Source organism: Thermobia domestica, chromosome 13 (assembly GCF_964235325.1).
Source record: "Thermobia domestica chromosome 13, izTheDome1.hap1.1, whole genome shotgun sequence".
In the NCBI taxonomy this organism is placed as follows: Eukaryota; Metazoa; Arthropoda; class Insecta; order Zygentoma; family Lepismatidae; genus Thermobia; species Thermobia domestica.
In genome coordinates this window covers 102,451,820-102,466,040 of record NC_137466.1, presented here as the reverse complement: position 1 = coordinate 102,466,040, position 14,221 = coordinate 102,451,820, and the positions used below count along the sequence as shown (strand labels likewise).

The window sequence follows — 14,221 nt, the reverse complement described above, 5'->3', positions numbered from 1 at the left end:
TTTGTACACCCACACGTGCAGCATGTAACCATTGTATAACATAAATCTGAACAACTTAAGTAAAAATAAGCGACAGAGTCACTACATGTCTACATATGAAGATAGCAATGTTTTGAGCCAACATATATGGCTGTCGTTCAGTTACCTAATAGGATGAACATGCATATGAGCAGATCCTCTATTTTGCAATACCCTTAGGTATTTCAAGGTATCGTTCAAGAGAACAACTGAAATACTGCATACGCAAGATACGCTAATTTCGTATACTGTTTCAAGATGGGCAAAAGTCCCTCTACAAGATGTAACGGACAAGGAGCCAATCAGAACACTAAACGCGAACTGGAACTACCTATTATTTTATATACTTTGTAGAATTGCAGAATAACTAAAACACTGTAATTGAAACTCAATTCTGCCTGACTAGTATAAACAAGGAAAAGATACGAATTATATATAACACCAGCGTTATATCACTTTGCTTTGTAGGAACTGTTAGGGATTGTACTATTATTATGTGGAAAGCATACGCGTTCACGAAGATCACCAGTTGAGAAACAATAAACCAACAGAATGTAGACTACTACTACTACTACTACTACTACTACTACTAATAATAATAATAATAATAATAATAATAATAATAATAATAATAATAATAATAATAATAATAATAATAATAATAATAATAATAATAATAATGTAAAAATATGAATCTTCGTAGTGTAGTGGTTAGAGTGTTGGACTCACGTCCACATGGTCCTGGGTTCGATTTCCGGTCGATGCTTTCCCATTTTCGGCGTCCACCCAGCGTCGTAAAGCAAATTGGGGAGTCACGTGAAAACTGGGGAGTTACGCCAGCGAGTCAAACGGTCGCTAACAGATGGCGTTGGAACGGCTAAGGCCCTCAAGATGGGATGTTACGTTAAGTGGTTTGGTTTGGTATCTATTCCTATATGTTTTTACTAAAAACATAGAACATGTTTGTGTGCCTTTATATACGGAGTTAAACGTGAACGATCCTTGAAATTTGTTGTAAAGAAGCGAAATCAAGGGACGAGTTCATTTTATTTTCTAGTGGAATAAAAAATGAACGTTTGAACGAACGTGAGCGAGAATGTTTGGTTGTTCATCATTTCTTCAGGAACCATATTTTATCTAGCTTACTCTTGAATCATTCGGGTCAAACACAAAGACATCGCTCGTGGATGTATTCTTCAGGCAGCGAATCATAAACACATGCAGGATGACAAACTTACAGCGTCGTAAACGAGAAGTTGCGAGAGGAACAGCGCGAAGTTTAAGAGGGCGTGAAAGACTGATTTCATACATATTTCTAGGGATGCGCTCGAGTCGAGTCGAGACAGAATTTTCCAGACAAAATTCGAGTCGAGATACAGAGCTCTTCCAATAGAAAAATATATATTTTTCGAGTCGAGACATCACTTTTACAGCACATTTTCGAGACGAGACAGTCTCAACTCTTGTCTCGTGCGCATCCCTACATATTTCCTATTATTATAGTGTTGATGTCCTCAAGCTTGAAGTCAATCTATTCTGTTGTTTACGAAGAACATTTGATGTTTATGACGATGAGAAAACATTGAAATAGTACACATTGAGAAAGGTTTTGAAAATGATTAATAGACAGTAGAGTTCAGAAGTTGTTTATTACTTCTACAAAATTATTTCGGCTAATATTGACAATAGTTTAGTATTAGAACGAGATGGCGCTGTGGAAATCTTAAATCAACGATAACTGATCAACAACTTGCTAACGATGACAAATAACTTTCCAACGTTGGACTTCCCGTACAAATTGTGTAGGTTGGATAAAAATAGTTTGCCAACATTTTTTCGACTTTGTGTTGAAGTTTCCCAAACGATAACACTGAAGAACCTATGTAGGCAAAGGGTGTTTCAAAATGAATACCGAGGTTTTAAGGTTTTGTACTATTTATTACAATTACCTTATAATTACAAATAATACATAAAATGAAAGAGCAATTCAAACACTTTTGTACGCAAGCATGCGCATGCACTATTTTCTCTGTATGCCGTTAGAAAGCGCTAGTAGCAAAGTTGGCGACTAATGAGCAGAAAACTTTTTGTGTTTTACATTTTGCAAAGACTGAATCTGTAGTTACAGTGCAACCGTCTGTGTGAAGAATTTTAAGGATACGCTTACAACTACATCATTATCATTTGCAGTTGCTACAAGCTGTAAACCCTACAGACTACGGTTTGCGTGCCAACTTTGCATGTAAAATGTTGCTGTATGACGATTAAGATTTTGTGGATCGTGTCGTCTTTAGTGATAAATCGACATTTTACCTAAGTGGCGATGTGAACATCCATAATGTTCGCATCTGGGAGTCACCAAATCCCCACGAGGAAGTACAGTTGCAACGAGACTTTCCTAAATTGAATGTGTTTTGTGCCATATCCCGGCGGAAAGTTTATGGGCCTTTCTCGCCTATCGACTCTGTGTGTATCGTGTGACGAATGGTGCTTACATTGAATATCTATTGCAAAAACTGTTTGAGTTGTTCTTTCATTTGATGTACTATTTATTATTGAACGTTAAATGTAACAAATACTACAAAGCTTTAAAATTCAGATATCCATTTTAAAAGACCCTGTATATTGCCTTCCGACCCAAAGATTAGCCAACCGTCCGATGTTTGCCGTACATTGGGTCTTTTTTTTCCTACAGGAATAGGAAAGCTTTTTTTTTTTTAATTCAATCTTATGAGACTAAAATTGTCGCACAAGTAATCAACGAATAATTGTTCTTCGGCGTTTTCTTCAGATTATATGATAGTGAAACTCGCCATACATATCTAGTGATACGGAAAGTGCACAGACCTTAGACCACAGTATATAATTTTTTAAAAAATCAAAAAGTAGTATTATTAGTGCATGACCGGAAAAAAATGTCAAGATGAGACATAAACAACCGATAGGTAGCATAGAGCTGAACATAATGCTATGCTTGAGGATACATTCTTATGCGTAGTTTTTGAGAAAATCGAGGAAAACGAATTTTTATGGCGTTAAACAGTATGTTTCCTTTGTTGTCAATAACCGTTGATAGTTTTTATTCCACTGGAACAGATTGTTTATTTAATTATGTATTGCACGTGTATGTTTAAAAAAAACACTCTTAACCATCAGATTGCACCTATTGTTGTTTATCTTCTCCTAATAGTGACGTAATACTTCTAACAGTGACGCACATACAACTTGTAAATTTGTTTTGTATAATGTAATAGGGTTGAAAATGTTTTCTTAAGGCACACTAATCACCAATAAATTACAAGAGCTGAAAATGTGTTTATTAAGACGCGCAAATCGCCAATAAATCACAAGGGTTGAAAGTGTGTGCTTTTAAGGCGCACAAATCGCCAATAAATCACAAGGATTGACAATGTGTTTTTAAGGTGCATAAATCACCAATAAATCACAAGGATTGAAAATGTGTTTTTTAAGGCGCACAAATCACCCATAAATCACAACACGTTTCAGTGTATTTTTCCAGTCTACTTTACGGATGGCCATCGTCGCTGATCTAGTAGCTAACAAGTGTGACTTTGGTGCACGAGGTTCCAGGTTCGAATCCCGGTGAGAAAGACATCGAAGGCACTACGGTGTTTTAGATCCTGCTTTAAATTGTAGGATCTCATCCTATATAGCCTTGGTGTTGACAACGAACGTAAATACAAACAAAATAAATATTCACAATAACTCCTTCCAATCCAAAAGATGAATGTATTAACGTTGACCAAACACAAATTGATTCAATTAATCTGAAGATTTTATCTGTACTCTTTTTCAATGTATGTTCGTTATTGTGCACATCCTGCCGAGGTCTAAAAAAATAGAATATTTTCAACAATAGAATAATTAAAATAATTGAAATCTGCACACACTATCTTCTGATATTTGGTGGGGGCACGGTGGCTCAGAGATAGAGCGCTTACAGTACTTCTGGTGCGTGGAGTCCCTGCTTCGATCCCCGACCAAGTAAGTTTGTGGTGGACAGCATCGTGTCTGTGGGTTTTCTCGGAATACTCCTGTTTCCTCCCACTTTCTCATTCCAACCAATTCCTCCATCATCATTCACTTGCTTTAATCACCGTTTCGCTGAACCTAAAGGGCACAATCATAAGACGTTACGCTAAAATATTTTCTGATATTTAGTTAAGCGTGCTTCTTGGCAAAGTTCTAATATCCGTTTCATGAAACTGAGTGAATTAGTAAAAGTGCAGAGTAAAGATAGGGGGGAAGTGTCTAATCTATTTGCGATTCATACCCCATTTCTCCTACTTTATAATAGACTGATTAGATTTAAAGAATTGAAGAAAAAAAGCACAATCGGCAAACTGGCATAATTTGACAACCCTCCTAGGTATATGTCATTATCATATTGTTATGCATGCCAGCGAGGAAGAAGACTCCAGCTTTTTCAAAATAACCAGATTTTTATTTATTTAACCTTAAATAGCGACATATTGTGTCCCGTTTGCATTTGTCTAGAGACACCGGACGACTTTCTAACAAAGATGAGAATTCCGTAGAAAGAAAACGTGATGTTTGGTCACTCAATCTTAGAACGTGATCACAAAACATTTTAAAAAATTAAAAATGAGCTCAAATGTCATTATGATATAGAACGAATTCGTTCTTTTAGAATCCGAATACATTATTTGTTTAAGTAAGAAACTACGAACGGCTTCTTCATATGAAGATGAACTTTCATATGAAGAAAGAAAAGAACTCCCTTTCATGGTATAAAAGGAATTACTTTATTACTTTCCGAAATTTTGATTTCGTGTTAGTTGTTAAATTGTTAAATAGTAAACCAAAATACTTCCTGAATATCAAAGATAGGTTAAGTTGTATTGTTCTTATTTTTTACTATTGGCTAAGCTATATTTATGTCCGCTCAAGGTACAGATGTTTGTGTATAGAAATATATGGAAATTTTCTTTGAATTGAAATCTGTGTTTTAAAGTATTCTTAAGTCTGTTTAGAAGAAAAATGTATAAGACGGCTATGAACTACCCAAGAGGAACAAATACAGTTTCTGTGACATCGAGCTTCAAAATTTTAATTAATAAACTAAGATCCTTGCAACAGACAAAGGTAATCTTCACTGCTCCAGGTACAAGAAGAACATTAGCAAGTAATTCAGAGATTACTTTTCATCGAGTGGTAGCCGTCACATGCACATTCGCAATTCATGAGAAGCCATATTGATGTGCTTCTATGGAAGCATTCTCAACGTTTTTAGCACGGAGATAAATTGACTTCAACAAATCAACATGCCGGAACGCACAGTGATCTAATGTCTGTAGCTTTTTGTTTCAGTTTAATAGCATTGCAGAGATATACAAACGAGGACTCGATTTACACGTGAAGTATATGCTCTTATCAAAATTGTACATAAATGTGTTTTAGAGATAATGTATGTAAACTGTTCTCAGAAAAATAACACGAATATTGATAAAAGAAAAGTATTTTCAGGATCAAAATAGAGAGATCGAATTAAACAGATTTAAATTCCGATAACATTGTTTCTGACTGTAAACAAAGTTAGAATTTCTAACGAGTGTCTAATAAGGTTTTCATTGTTGTGGTTACTAAGATCACAATTTTAATTTTTGCAAATAAATGTATTTTTTTGGAAAAAGAAAGAGATGAAGAAACTGGTGTTTGTTTTAATGTGAGAGGTTGCAAATAAAGAGAGAACGAAAAATGCCTTGGATGTTCTTCTGTTCCCTTGACTTGATGCAAAAAAGACGGAAGGAGGAATTTAGTCCAAACTTCAAAAGGTCGTATACACTGACTTCACTCATTTAAATGTCACCAGCGAACACTAATTAAAAATCGCTTACAGAGCTTGTGCATTGCTAGCACTGGAAGTTGAAACTTAATTCTTCACGTATGGTAAGAACCAGTTACGTTGTCATTGTAAACAATGCAATTCTGTTTGTAGAATTTTAATGTTGGTTTTATAACAGTTGTAAGATAAACGAAGAATAGTGCGTGTGCAAAGGTGAAAAATATTGTCTTTGTGTTACAATCAAAAGAATATCCTTATTATAGAAGGGAAACATCTCAATCAATGTGATTAATCCTAACAGTTAATAGACCAAGAATTGTCACTAGCTGCGGTGCCTGATGCCAAAACATGTTCCTAGTATGCAGGCACTTTGCAAATTTAAAGCTATTGAGACCATTAGATGCAACTTTAAAAAACTACATTCTTTTAATTTGTTTCAAGAGAGGACATGGGTCTTAACTACAGGGTGACCTAAAAGTAGGTATACACCCCTGCATTGATCAAGTATAACATTCTAGTTTATAGATTTATTTGCTTCGACTGTTCCAGGCTTAATTTATAAGTAAAAAGACGTTAAAAACAAATAACAAAGAAACTAGGTATACCTATTTGATAACAATAAGAAGTTATATAAAATACAGTGAGTTGATCAGTACGGGACTGTATATCTACTTTTGGGCCACCCTGTATATTTTGATCTGAGCTTTAATATTTATGTCAGTGAGTCGAAGGCATAGGGGTAACAAGCTTCTGGAAATAACAAACATTTAAGCGATCATATATAACTGAAATTAGCAATAGGCACTCAGCAGGGTGGATATTCAGTAAGGTTATGTTGAGAAGCCTTTCTTTCTCACTGGCATGAATAACTACATAATAATGATTATATCGGTGGGCTGTCAAGTTATACTAGTTCGTCCTGTCCCATTTTATTTATTTATTTATTTTCTAAATCTAATCTCCTTAATTTACGTATAGATTGCTATAGTTTGTATGAGCGATAGATGAGTCAATGGCGCTGAGAATATTGCTTTACCATTATTACTACTGGGGTAGAATTAACTATACTGTGATTACAAGAAGCAAATGAATCTGGCACTTGGGAATGGATTTGTTCGATGGGCAAACAATGTTTCCAAAAATTCAACCTTAAAACTAAATCAAAAGTAATTTACTTAATGTACAGAATACTACTAATTTCATATATTAAAAGAAATTCATATATTAAACGTTGCATAACACAATTACATGAGAGACCACGTTAATACTTGTCAAATAGTACTTGGAATATTGTGTAAAAATGTGTTATATTTTTGAAATTCTCGTTCTCTCTTATTATCTACTTTTAAATACTTCATTAACTGTCAAAATACCATACTTATTTAAAATCATAGTTTAGTTCTGTATAGGCTACAAATACCGGTAAGTGAATAGTGCATACACATGTTACTTGTCAGATACTAAACCTAATTTCAATTAATCCAAAAAAAATGAATTCAAATTTAATCTCTCGGTTCAGAATTAGTTTTTACTTCTTCAAATCAAAGCATATCGCTAAACATAAAAATTGGTTGATATCCAATTTTGTGGGGATTTACATCTATATTAAATTATGTACTAAAATGTGTCAATTAAGTACATTATCAAGCTTATTCTCTTGAAACGTTCTTTGAAAATAGAATTTCCTCTGATAGAGTGAAATTGACGACGCTATTAAAAAATATAAACTATATTTCTTACTTCTAAACTCTGAATTTAATTTTATGACCCTTTATGTATGCTATTCTTTAACGATAATGTATGTACGTTGTCACTTTTTAAAATATTCCCTTAAGATTCTGAGAATGATTATCTCTTCCTTACACTATATAGGGTGGACCATTTAACTTTAAAGGTCCCTGTAACTTTTAAACTAATAAACAAAGAATGGAAAGTTTTGTACCAGGTAAACCAGTACGGGAACACTGTTTGTCATACTCTGCACTACCACTAGATTAACAGTGTTGCCAACGAAACTTTTTTTTAAATAGTAGACCTACTACGTCTGGTAATTACTAATTTCAAATTTACATATTAGAGGAAACGCACACTACAAATTTATTGTTCAGTATTGCAAACTAAGAACAATACAATATCACAAACAACGAGAAACATCCAAATTTTGAAGGCCTCTACTTCTACAACAGCGATAACGCAAATGAGACGGATAACATGAGACGCAATGCGCATCCAAAGTACTTTAGTGGTGTTGAAAACTACATACATAATATATTTCGAATAAATAAGAACAAAGTTAAAGGAATTGAAAATTTGACTTTTTTTCGTAAGGCTTTATTTTGAAAATGTACTTAGATAAGTATTATATGCAATTTTGTAAATGGGTTTCAAATTACATAAAAATAACACCATTTACAGCGATTTTTATCTCAAAGCGTACCAGAGATACGAATTTGTTATATTGCTTAAAATGACGTATTTGTGGGAAATTTTTAAAACGATTATTGTCTTCCTTTATTTCTTTGATATTACAACAACAGTATTTGGTAGCTGTAATTACAAGTTTTTGCAATTACAGTTTTATGGAGTGTTCATACTTTAACGATGTCTGTCATAAATTGCTGTAAACGGCATTATGATCCTTATATATATTGAAAAGTATCCACGTGATTGGATGTGGTATTTATCTAAGCACTTTTCGAAAGAAAACTTTTTTATAAGATAATCAAACTTTCAATCCATTGTAACGTTGTTCCTATTTCCAAATATATCATACCATGGCTATGCAACAATAAGATACTGTGAATATGCATTGCCTCGTCTGTCTCACTTCCGTTATAACTGATGTAGAGGTCAAGCCATTTGTATTTGATTCCTGTTATGTGTATCGGTAATGGTTAGGAGAGTAACACACAACTTAGATCCAAAGATTACAAATGGACTGTACCTACCTATTGGAGCACATCCTACCAATATATCAAGCCTACTATAAATTAAATTTTACATATATGACTGTTAATGTAAAAGCACGTCATACCAAAAATAATATTTTAGAATGGGCACACAAAAAAGAGCGGTAAAGATTGTCACAGTTGAAAATCGGGGTAAAATCCAAATCGGCGGGACATTAGAAAAGCCTTCAAACCGGAACTGTCAAGGTCAAAAGAGACGTATGAAAACTCCTATCTGTATGTAACGTTAGGATCCGCAAAAGGCTCTAGCCTATTAGATGGCTCATATTAGACTCCGTGATGCGTGGTCAGCGCATTGACCTCATTCTGTATTCTTGACCGATCATTATTTCCTTATTCACGTAACTTCCAATTCTACCTCATGGCGGTGGGTCAATGCCAAAATTATTGAGTTTCCAACAGAAATGGAGCCACGTATCAGGTATCGTGATTGAATGGAGCTTGATATTGTACAGTTAAGATCTCAAAGTAAAAATCTCCTATAATTAGCTTAATATGTAATATATAAATACCAGTCCTCTTGAAAATTAAAAGAATGCAACTAACGAAACTGATACTGAAAGAAGTTCGATTTTGTTCGTCTTGCATTGGATGTTTTACCTTTTTATTATTATTATTATTATTATTATTATTATTATTATTATTATTATTATTATTATTATTATTATTATTATTATTATTATTATTATTATTCAAGTTCTTGTAAGTATAACAATAAGATTTTCTTCTCAGCAGAGCGAGAGAAAATTCAAAACACCTGGGAAGAAACAAAGTGAACATAACACTGATGAAAATATAGAAGAAGAAGAAGGAGGAGGAGGTGGAGGAGGAAAGGTGAAAATAGAGAATAAAATACGACAATCATCCCCTAGAATTCGTTGTAAAGGCATTTTAACAAAACTTGTTGATGCTAATGAGCAACCACATAGGAAATCGGCGAAGAAAATACAACCACCAAATTTATCAATTAAGTGGCTTGAAGAAATTGATCATAGCGGAAAGCGAGAAGTCAAGACAACAGTGTTTTATATAGATCAGTTGTCACGAAATACATGTTTTTATCCGCGGAAAACAACTGAAGAACAACGACCGGGGAAGAAAACAACGTCTCAAATACTGAAAGAAACCAACTTTGTTGAGTGGATGAAGGGGAAAATAAAGCAACAGAAGGACGAAGAAGGAAAAGCAAAATTGGGGATAAATGTCGACACAACAGATGAATTAAGTAGTAGCAGTGATAGTAATACAAGTATGGTAGTAAAACCAGCACTTACAGACAACGCTAATGAGGAAGGAGTTAGTCAGGTAAAAGGTAACGAAGATAGAGTGACAGATAGTGTGCACGATAGAGAGGACAAACATAACAAAGGCGTAAAGAATAAGGACAAATCTAAACGACTGAAAAATGCTATTCATTGTAGCAAGTCCGGAGACCGAGTTAAACAGGTGACTACCAGTATGGATGTACACTCAAGCACTCAACAACAAAGTGACAAACCAAAGTTAGAGGACAGAAAGAAAGAGGCAACGACATCTCAACAGTCATATGCTGACGCTTCTTCGGAGCGCAGAGGAATCACGGATAGCAGCAAGATAAAAAGTATTCTAGTTGATCCAGAGGAATTAAATGAAGGTAGACGGCATGTTTCGTGGAGTGACATGCCAGATCTTACGCCTTCCCAAGAGAAAGACAGACTACATTACATTGTGAAGTATCCTGACGTGTACAGAGAAGAAAGTGACCATGTATATGCGAAAGAACAAGAGAATGATTCTGAAGTACCTCAGCAAAATCAAAAAGCCCAGAAAGACTGCGCGAGCACATCACAATCAGAAAAAGGGCAATTAATTGACAAGAAGAAAAAGTGATTACTTTTTTTTTTTTAAAGTACATTACTACAACTGAAGACGGTCTATAAACACATAGTAGCATAACTAAATAGAACACAACACAAATTATATGTTGTTTTTTATTAATCTTATGTAACTTCTTAAGTGAAATATTGGTCAGGTTGTGTAGATTTTTGTATATAGTATTTTAAAAACAATATTTGTGCGTTTTCAAATAAATCCATGTCTTGTAGCATTTCTGGACTACAGTAATATTTTTTCTGAACCCACTCATATTAGTTTGTAAGAGGATGCAATAGTGTGGGACAGCTTAATAGATTTTCAAAGTACACATTATAATCTTCCAATATGACGTTTTCAGAACTCCATGTGAATTAGCTAATGCTTTCGTCTTTGCAACAAGCAAGCATATCATTCCAATGAAACTATACATACCTCGGATCCCGTGTTTAACTAGATGAAATCCCATGCTCAGGTCTTGTAGTCAGGGTGCTGAAAGCCAATTCTAAAGAAACAATTATATAAAGTATAAGGTTGTGACTGCTACTGCAGTCATGAGAACTAGAGGAATTGTATCTTCACTAAATTTCCACTTGGATTTGTAAGTTTCACAAAAAACTGTTTGAAAATATCTGTTAACATGTGCAATTCTGGTTTAAATATAGTTTTTTCTTTTCCCTTACCTTAGATTTGAGAGTGGACAGGATATTGCAAGCAATAATATTGAGTTGAATCGTTTAAAAATATTTTCACACATGATATATCTCTATATGCATCAAAACGCTTGAGATTTATTCGAATTGTAGGTGTTTTAATTTTGAAATTGTCTAATATTAAACATTTTATAAAATGATGATTACCAAATTTTCATACCAAGCAATACTATAATTTTCCAATATGACTATATAACACTATATTTTATGGAACTGACAACGATGTTTTATCTATCTATCTATCTATCTATCTATCTATCTATATATATATATATATATATATATATATATATATATATATATATATATATATATATATATATATATATAGATATATAGATATAGATATAGATATAGATATATATAGATATATATAGATATATATAGATATATTAGGATTCATGGATATATCTATATCTTCCAGTATATCTTCCAAAGGATAGAGAATATCAACCAAAACAAATAGTAGGTGAAAAAATTTCGGCAATAACGTACAAAAAGAAACATGTTTTCTTCTTGCTTAATGCATTACTAACATGACTTACTTTTCAACAAACAGTAATAGGGCAGCATAAAGCATTAGTTTAAAGTAAGGATGCTTATTTTTATTTGAGGTGCTCCCGATGAAGTAACCTACACAGGCCTTGGAAAAATCATCTTTCCTCATTGATAACTCTGATCAAAGAGAACGCAAACTGTGGAAGGTCTATAGGACCAAGCAGTGGTGTACGCAAAAGGGAGGAGGGTTCTGAGTTGTAACCTCCACTTTCAACAACTTATTATGAAAAAAAAAAATCTATTTACTTTGGTAAGATATATACAAATCCTGAAACAATATAAACAAGGAAGGATGAAGCCCCTTGATGAAATATGTGTATGCCATTGAGATCAAGCTTTCAACTTAGCTGTCTTCTCTTTAGGCAAATCGAGGATAGATGAGGCGAATCGTATGTTGCCCCGTTATCTCAGGACCATTTAGGATAAGATACCATGGTTTGTTCAGTGGCATGACACCACGAAAATCTACTTGCAGAAAATTGTTCCACAAAGGTGGAGAGGGTTGCCGAAAGGCTTTTAAATCATTTACTCAAAGTTGTATTCAAAGGTCCTTTGGGTCTTACGTAAATTTTGACCTTTTTACCATGAAGACTACCGAATTTAGAGTTGTAGCAATTGTGAAAACCGATCTACTAAAAGTCTATGCAGTCTCAAATATTTCCTGATATTTAATTTGTTTAGAAAAAAACTGTTCCTAGTTTGAATTTCACGTATAAACTGAAAGATAAAAGAAAAGAAAATGGATAAAAGGTAAAAGAAAAGTAAAATACAAAGTTATTAAACAGCATTAATTACTGATTTTTACTAAGTCATGGGGCTTTCCTCTGGGAACTTCACTAACTCTCAAAATGTCAATTTAAAAAAAAATCTATAAAACACGAAACTAGCACAGTCGCTACATCACAAACATAAAAGCAATTCGGAGTCCTTGATCGAATCAACCTCCTAGTTCGCAAGCTTTCACTGTAGATGGCAGCACACTCCAGAGCCCTCCATATTGATTACTTCCCCCTACTAACCTTTCCAGCGAATGTTAATTATTTATTAGCGCTCGATTAAATTATAGACCTCTGTTTTCGTTTTCCGAATGGTATAACACCAGTACCATCCAGGTGTTTTGCATGTATTAGTGCTCACATTTTTAGTTCAGTTCGGAGTTATGATCTATGATTCCATAGACTCCGTGATTTTAGAAATGTATTCGCTTTGTTTCCATTAACAAGATTACAACAAAATGTGCGTGTATATGCGGTATAATCATTGTTATATATATATATATATATATATATATATATATATATATATATATATATATATATATACAGTGGCGGAACCAGGATATGATCAAGGGAGGGGCTAAACCATAGTTTGCAGCTTTATCCAGTGTAAAGCAGGATTATAGCCCCCTTGGCTGCGCGCATATATATATATATATATATATATATATATATATATATATATATATATATATATATATATATATATATATATATATATATATATATATATATATATATACAGTAGCGTACGCAGGAATTTATTTCGGGAGGGGTCCAAACTCAATATCAGGGTATTTTATATTAAAATTACTAAAATTGCCCCTAAAATTAGGCTAAATTTACACAAAAGTCGAAATTTCGGAGGGGATACGGACCCCCGGACCCATCCCCTGCGTACGTCCCTGTATATATATATATATTAGTGCTATTAAAACTGTTAATGCAACGTTGTTATTAAATGTAACTGGGAAATATAAGAACTGTTATTTTGTCAAATGAAAAAAAAACTTTCAGTTTAACGTCCCACTCTTACGCCTGTTAGGCTAAAGGAGACGATGATTAGAACAAGTGAATTATGGTGGATGAATTGGTGGAATGAGAAAGTGGGAGGAAACGGGAGTACCACGAAAAAACTACACGGGCATGATGTTGCCCATCACAAACTTACTAGGCCGGGGATAGAACCAGAGACCCCACGTACCAGAGGTAAGCGCTCTACCACTGAACCACTGTGTCCTTCTATTTTGTGAAATGAAGTAACAAACGGTAAATGCAAGGGAAATTCCGTTTGTCAAATGCAATATACAGCGATACTTTGGAATCTGAAGTTAATCCGTTCGAATTACCAAGAGAATTTTTTTCCTCTTTAAAATAATAGAAGATGGCTTTAGTAATCCGTTCCTGAGTCCCACTAGCTTCAATTTGCAAAATGATTTTAACAGAAAATATACTGGCTTTTAAGATACAGTATTACGAAATATTAATAAGGTTTTTTATAAATACAAT

General features: G+C 33.8%; 2 protein-coding genes across 5 annotated transcripts in view; both read left to right on the top strand.

The window, feature by feature from the left end:
• LOC145668402 (cytochrome c oxidase associated subunit FA4L3-like) overlaps positions 1-14,221 on the top strand; it is a 326,595-nt gene that overhangs the window by 185,424 nt on the left and 126,950 nt on the right. The gene's annotated exons all lie outside the window — the stretch shown is intronic.
• LOC145668400 (uncharacterized) lies at positions 5,034-10,900 on the top strand. Of its 2 annotated transcripts, none has more exons than XM_081736193.1 (2): positions 5,034-5,949; positions 9,550-10,900. In XM_081736193.1, exons 1-2 carry the CDS (start codon positions 5,947-5,949, stop codon positions 10,681-10,683), a joined length of 1,137 nt encoding a protein of 378 aa, XP_081592319.1. In that variant the 5' UTR covers positions 5,034-5,946; the 3' UTR covers positions 10,684-10,900. The 2 variants fall into 2 exon arrangements, with proteins under 2 accessions (XP_081592319.1, XP_081592318.1); XM_081736192.1 differs by having other exon boundaries at positions 9,547-10,900.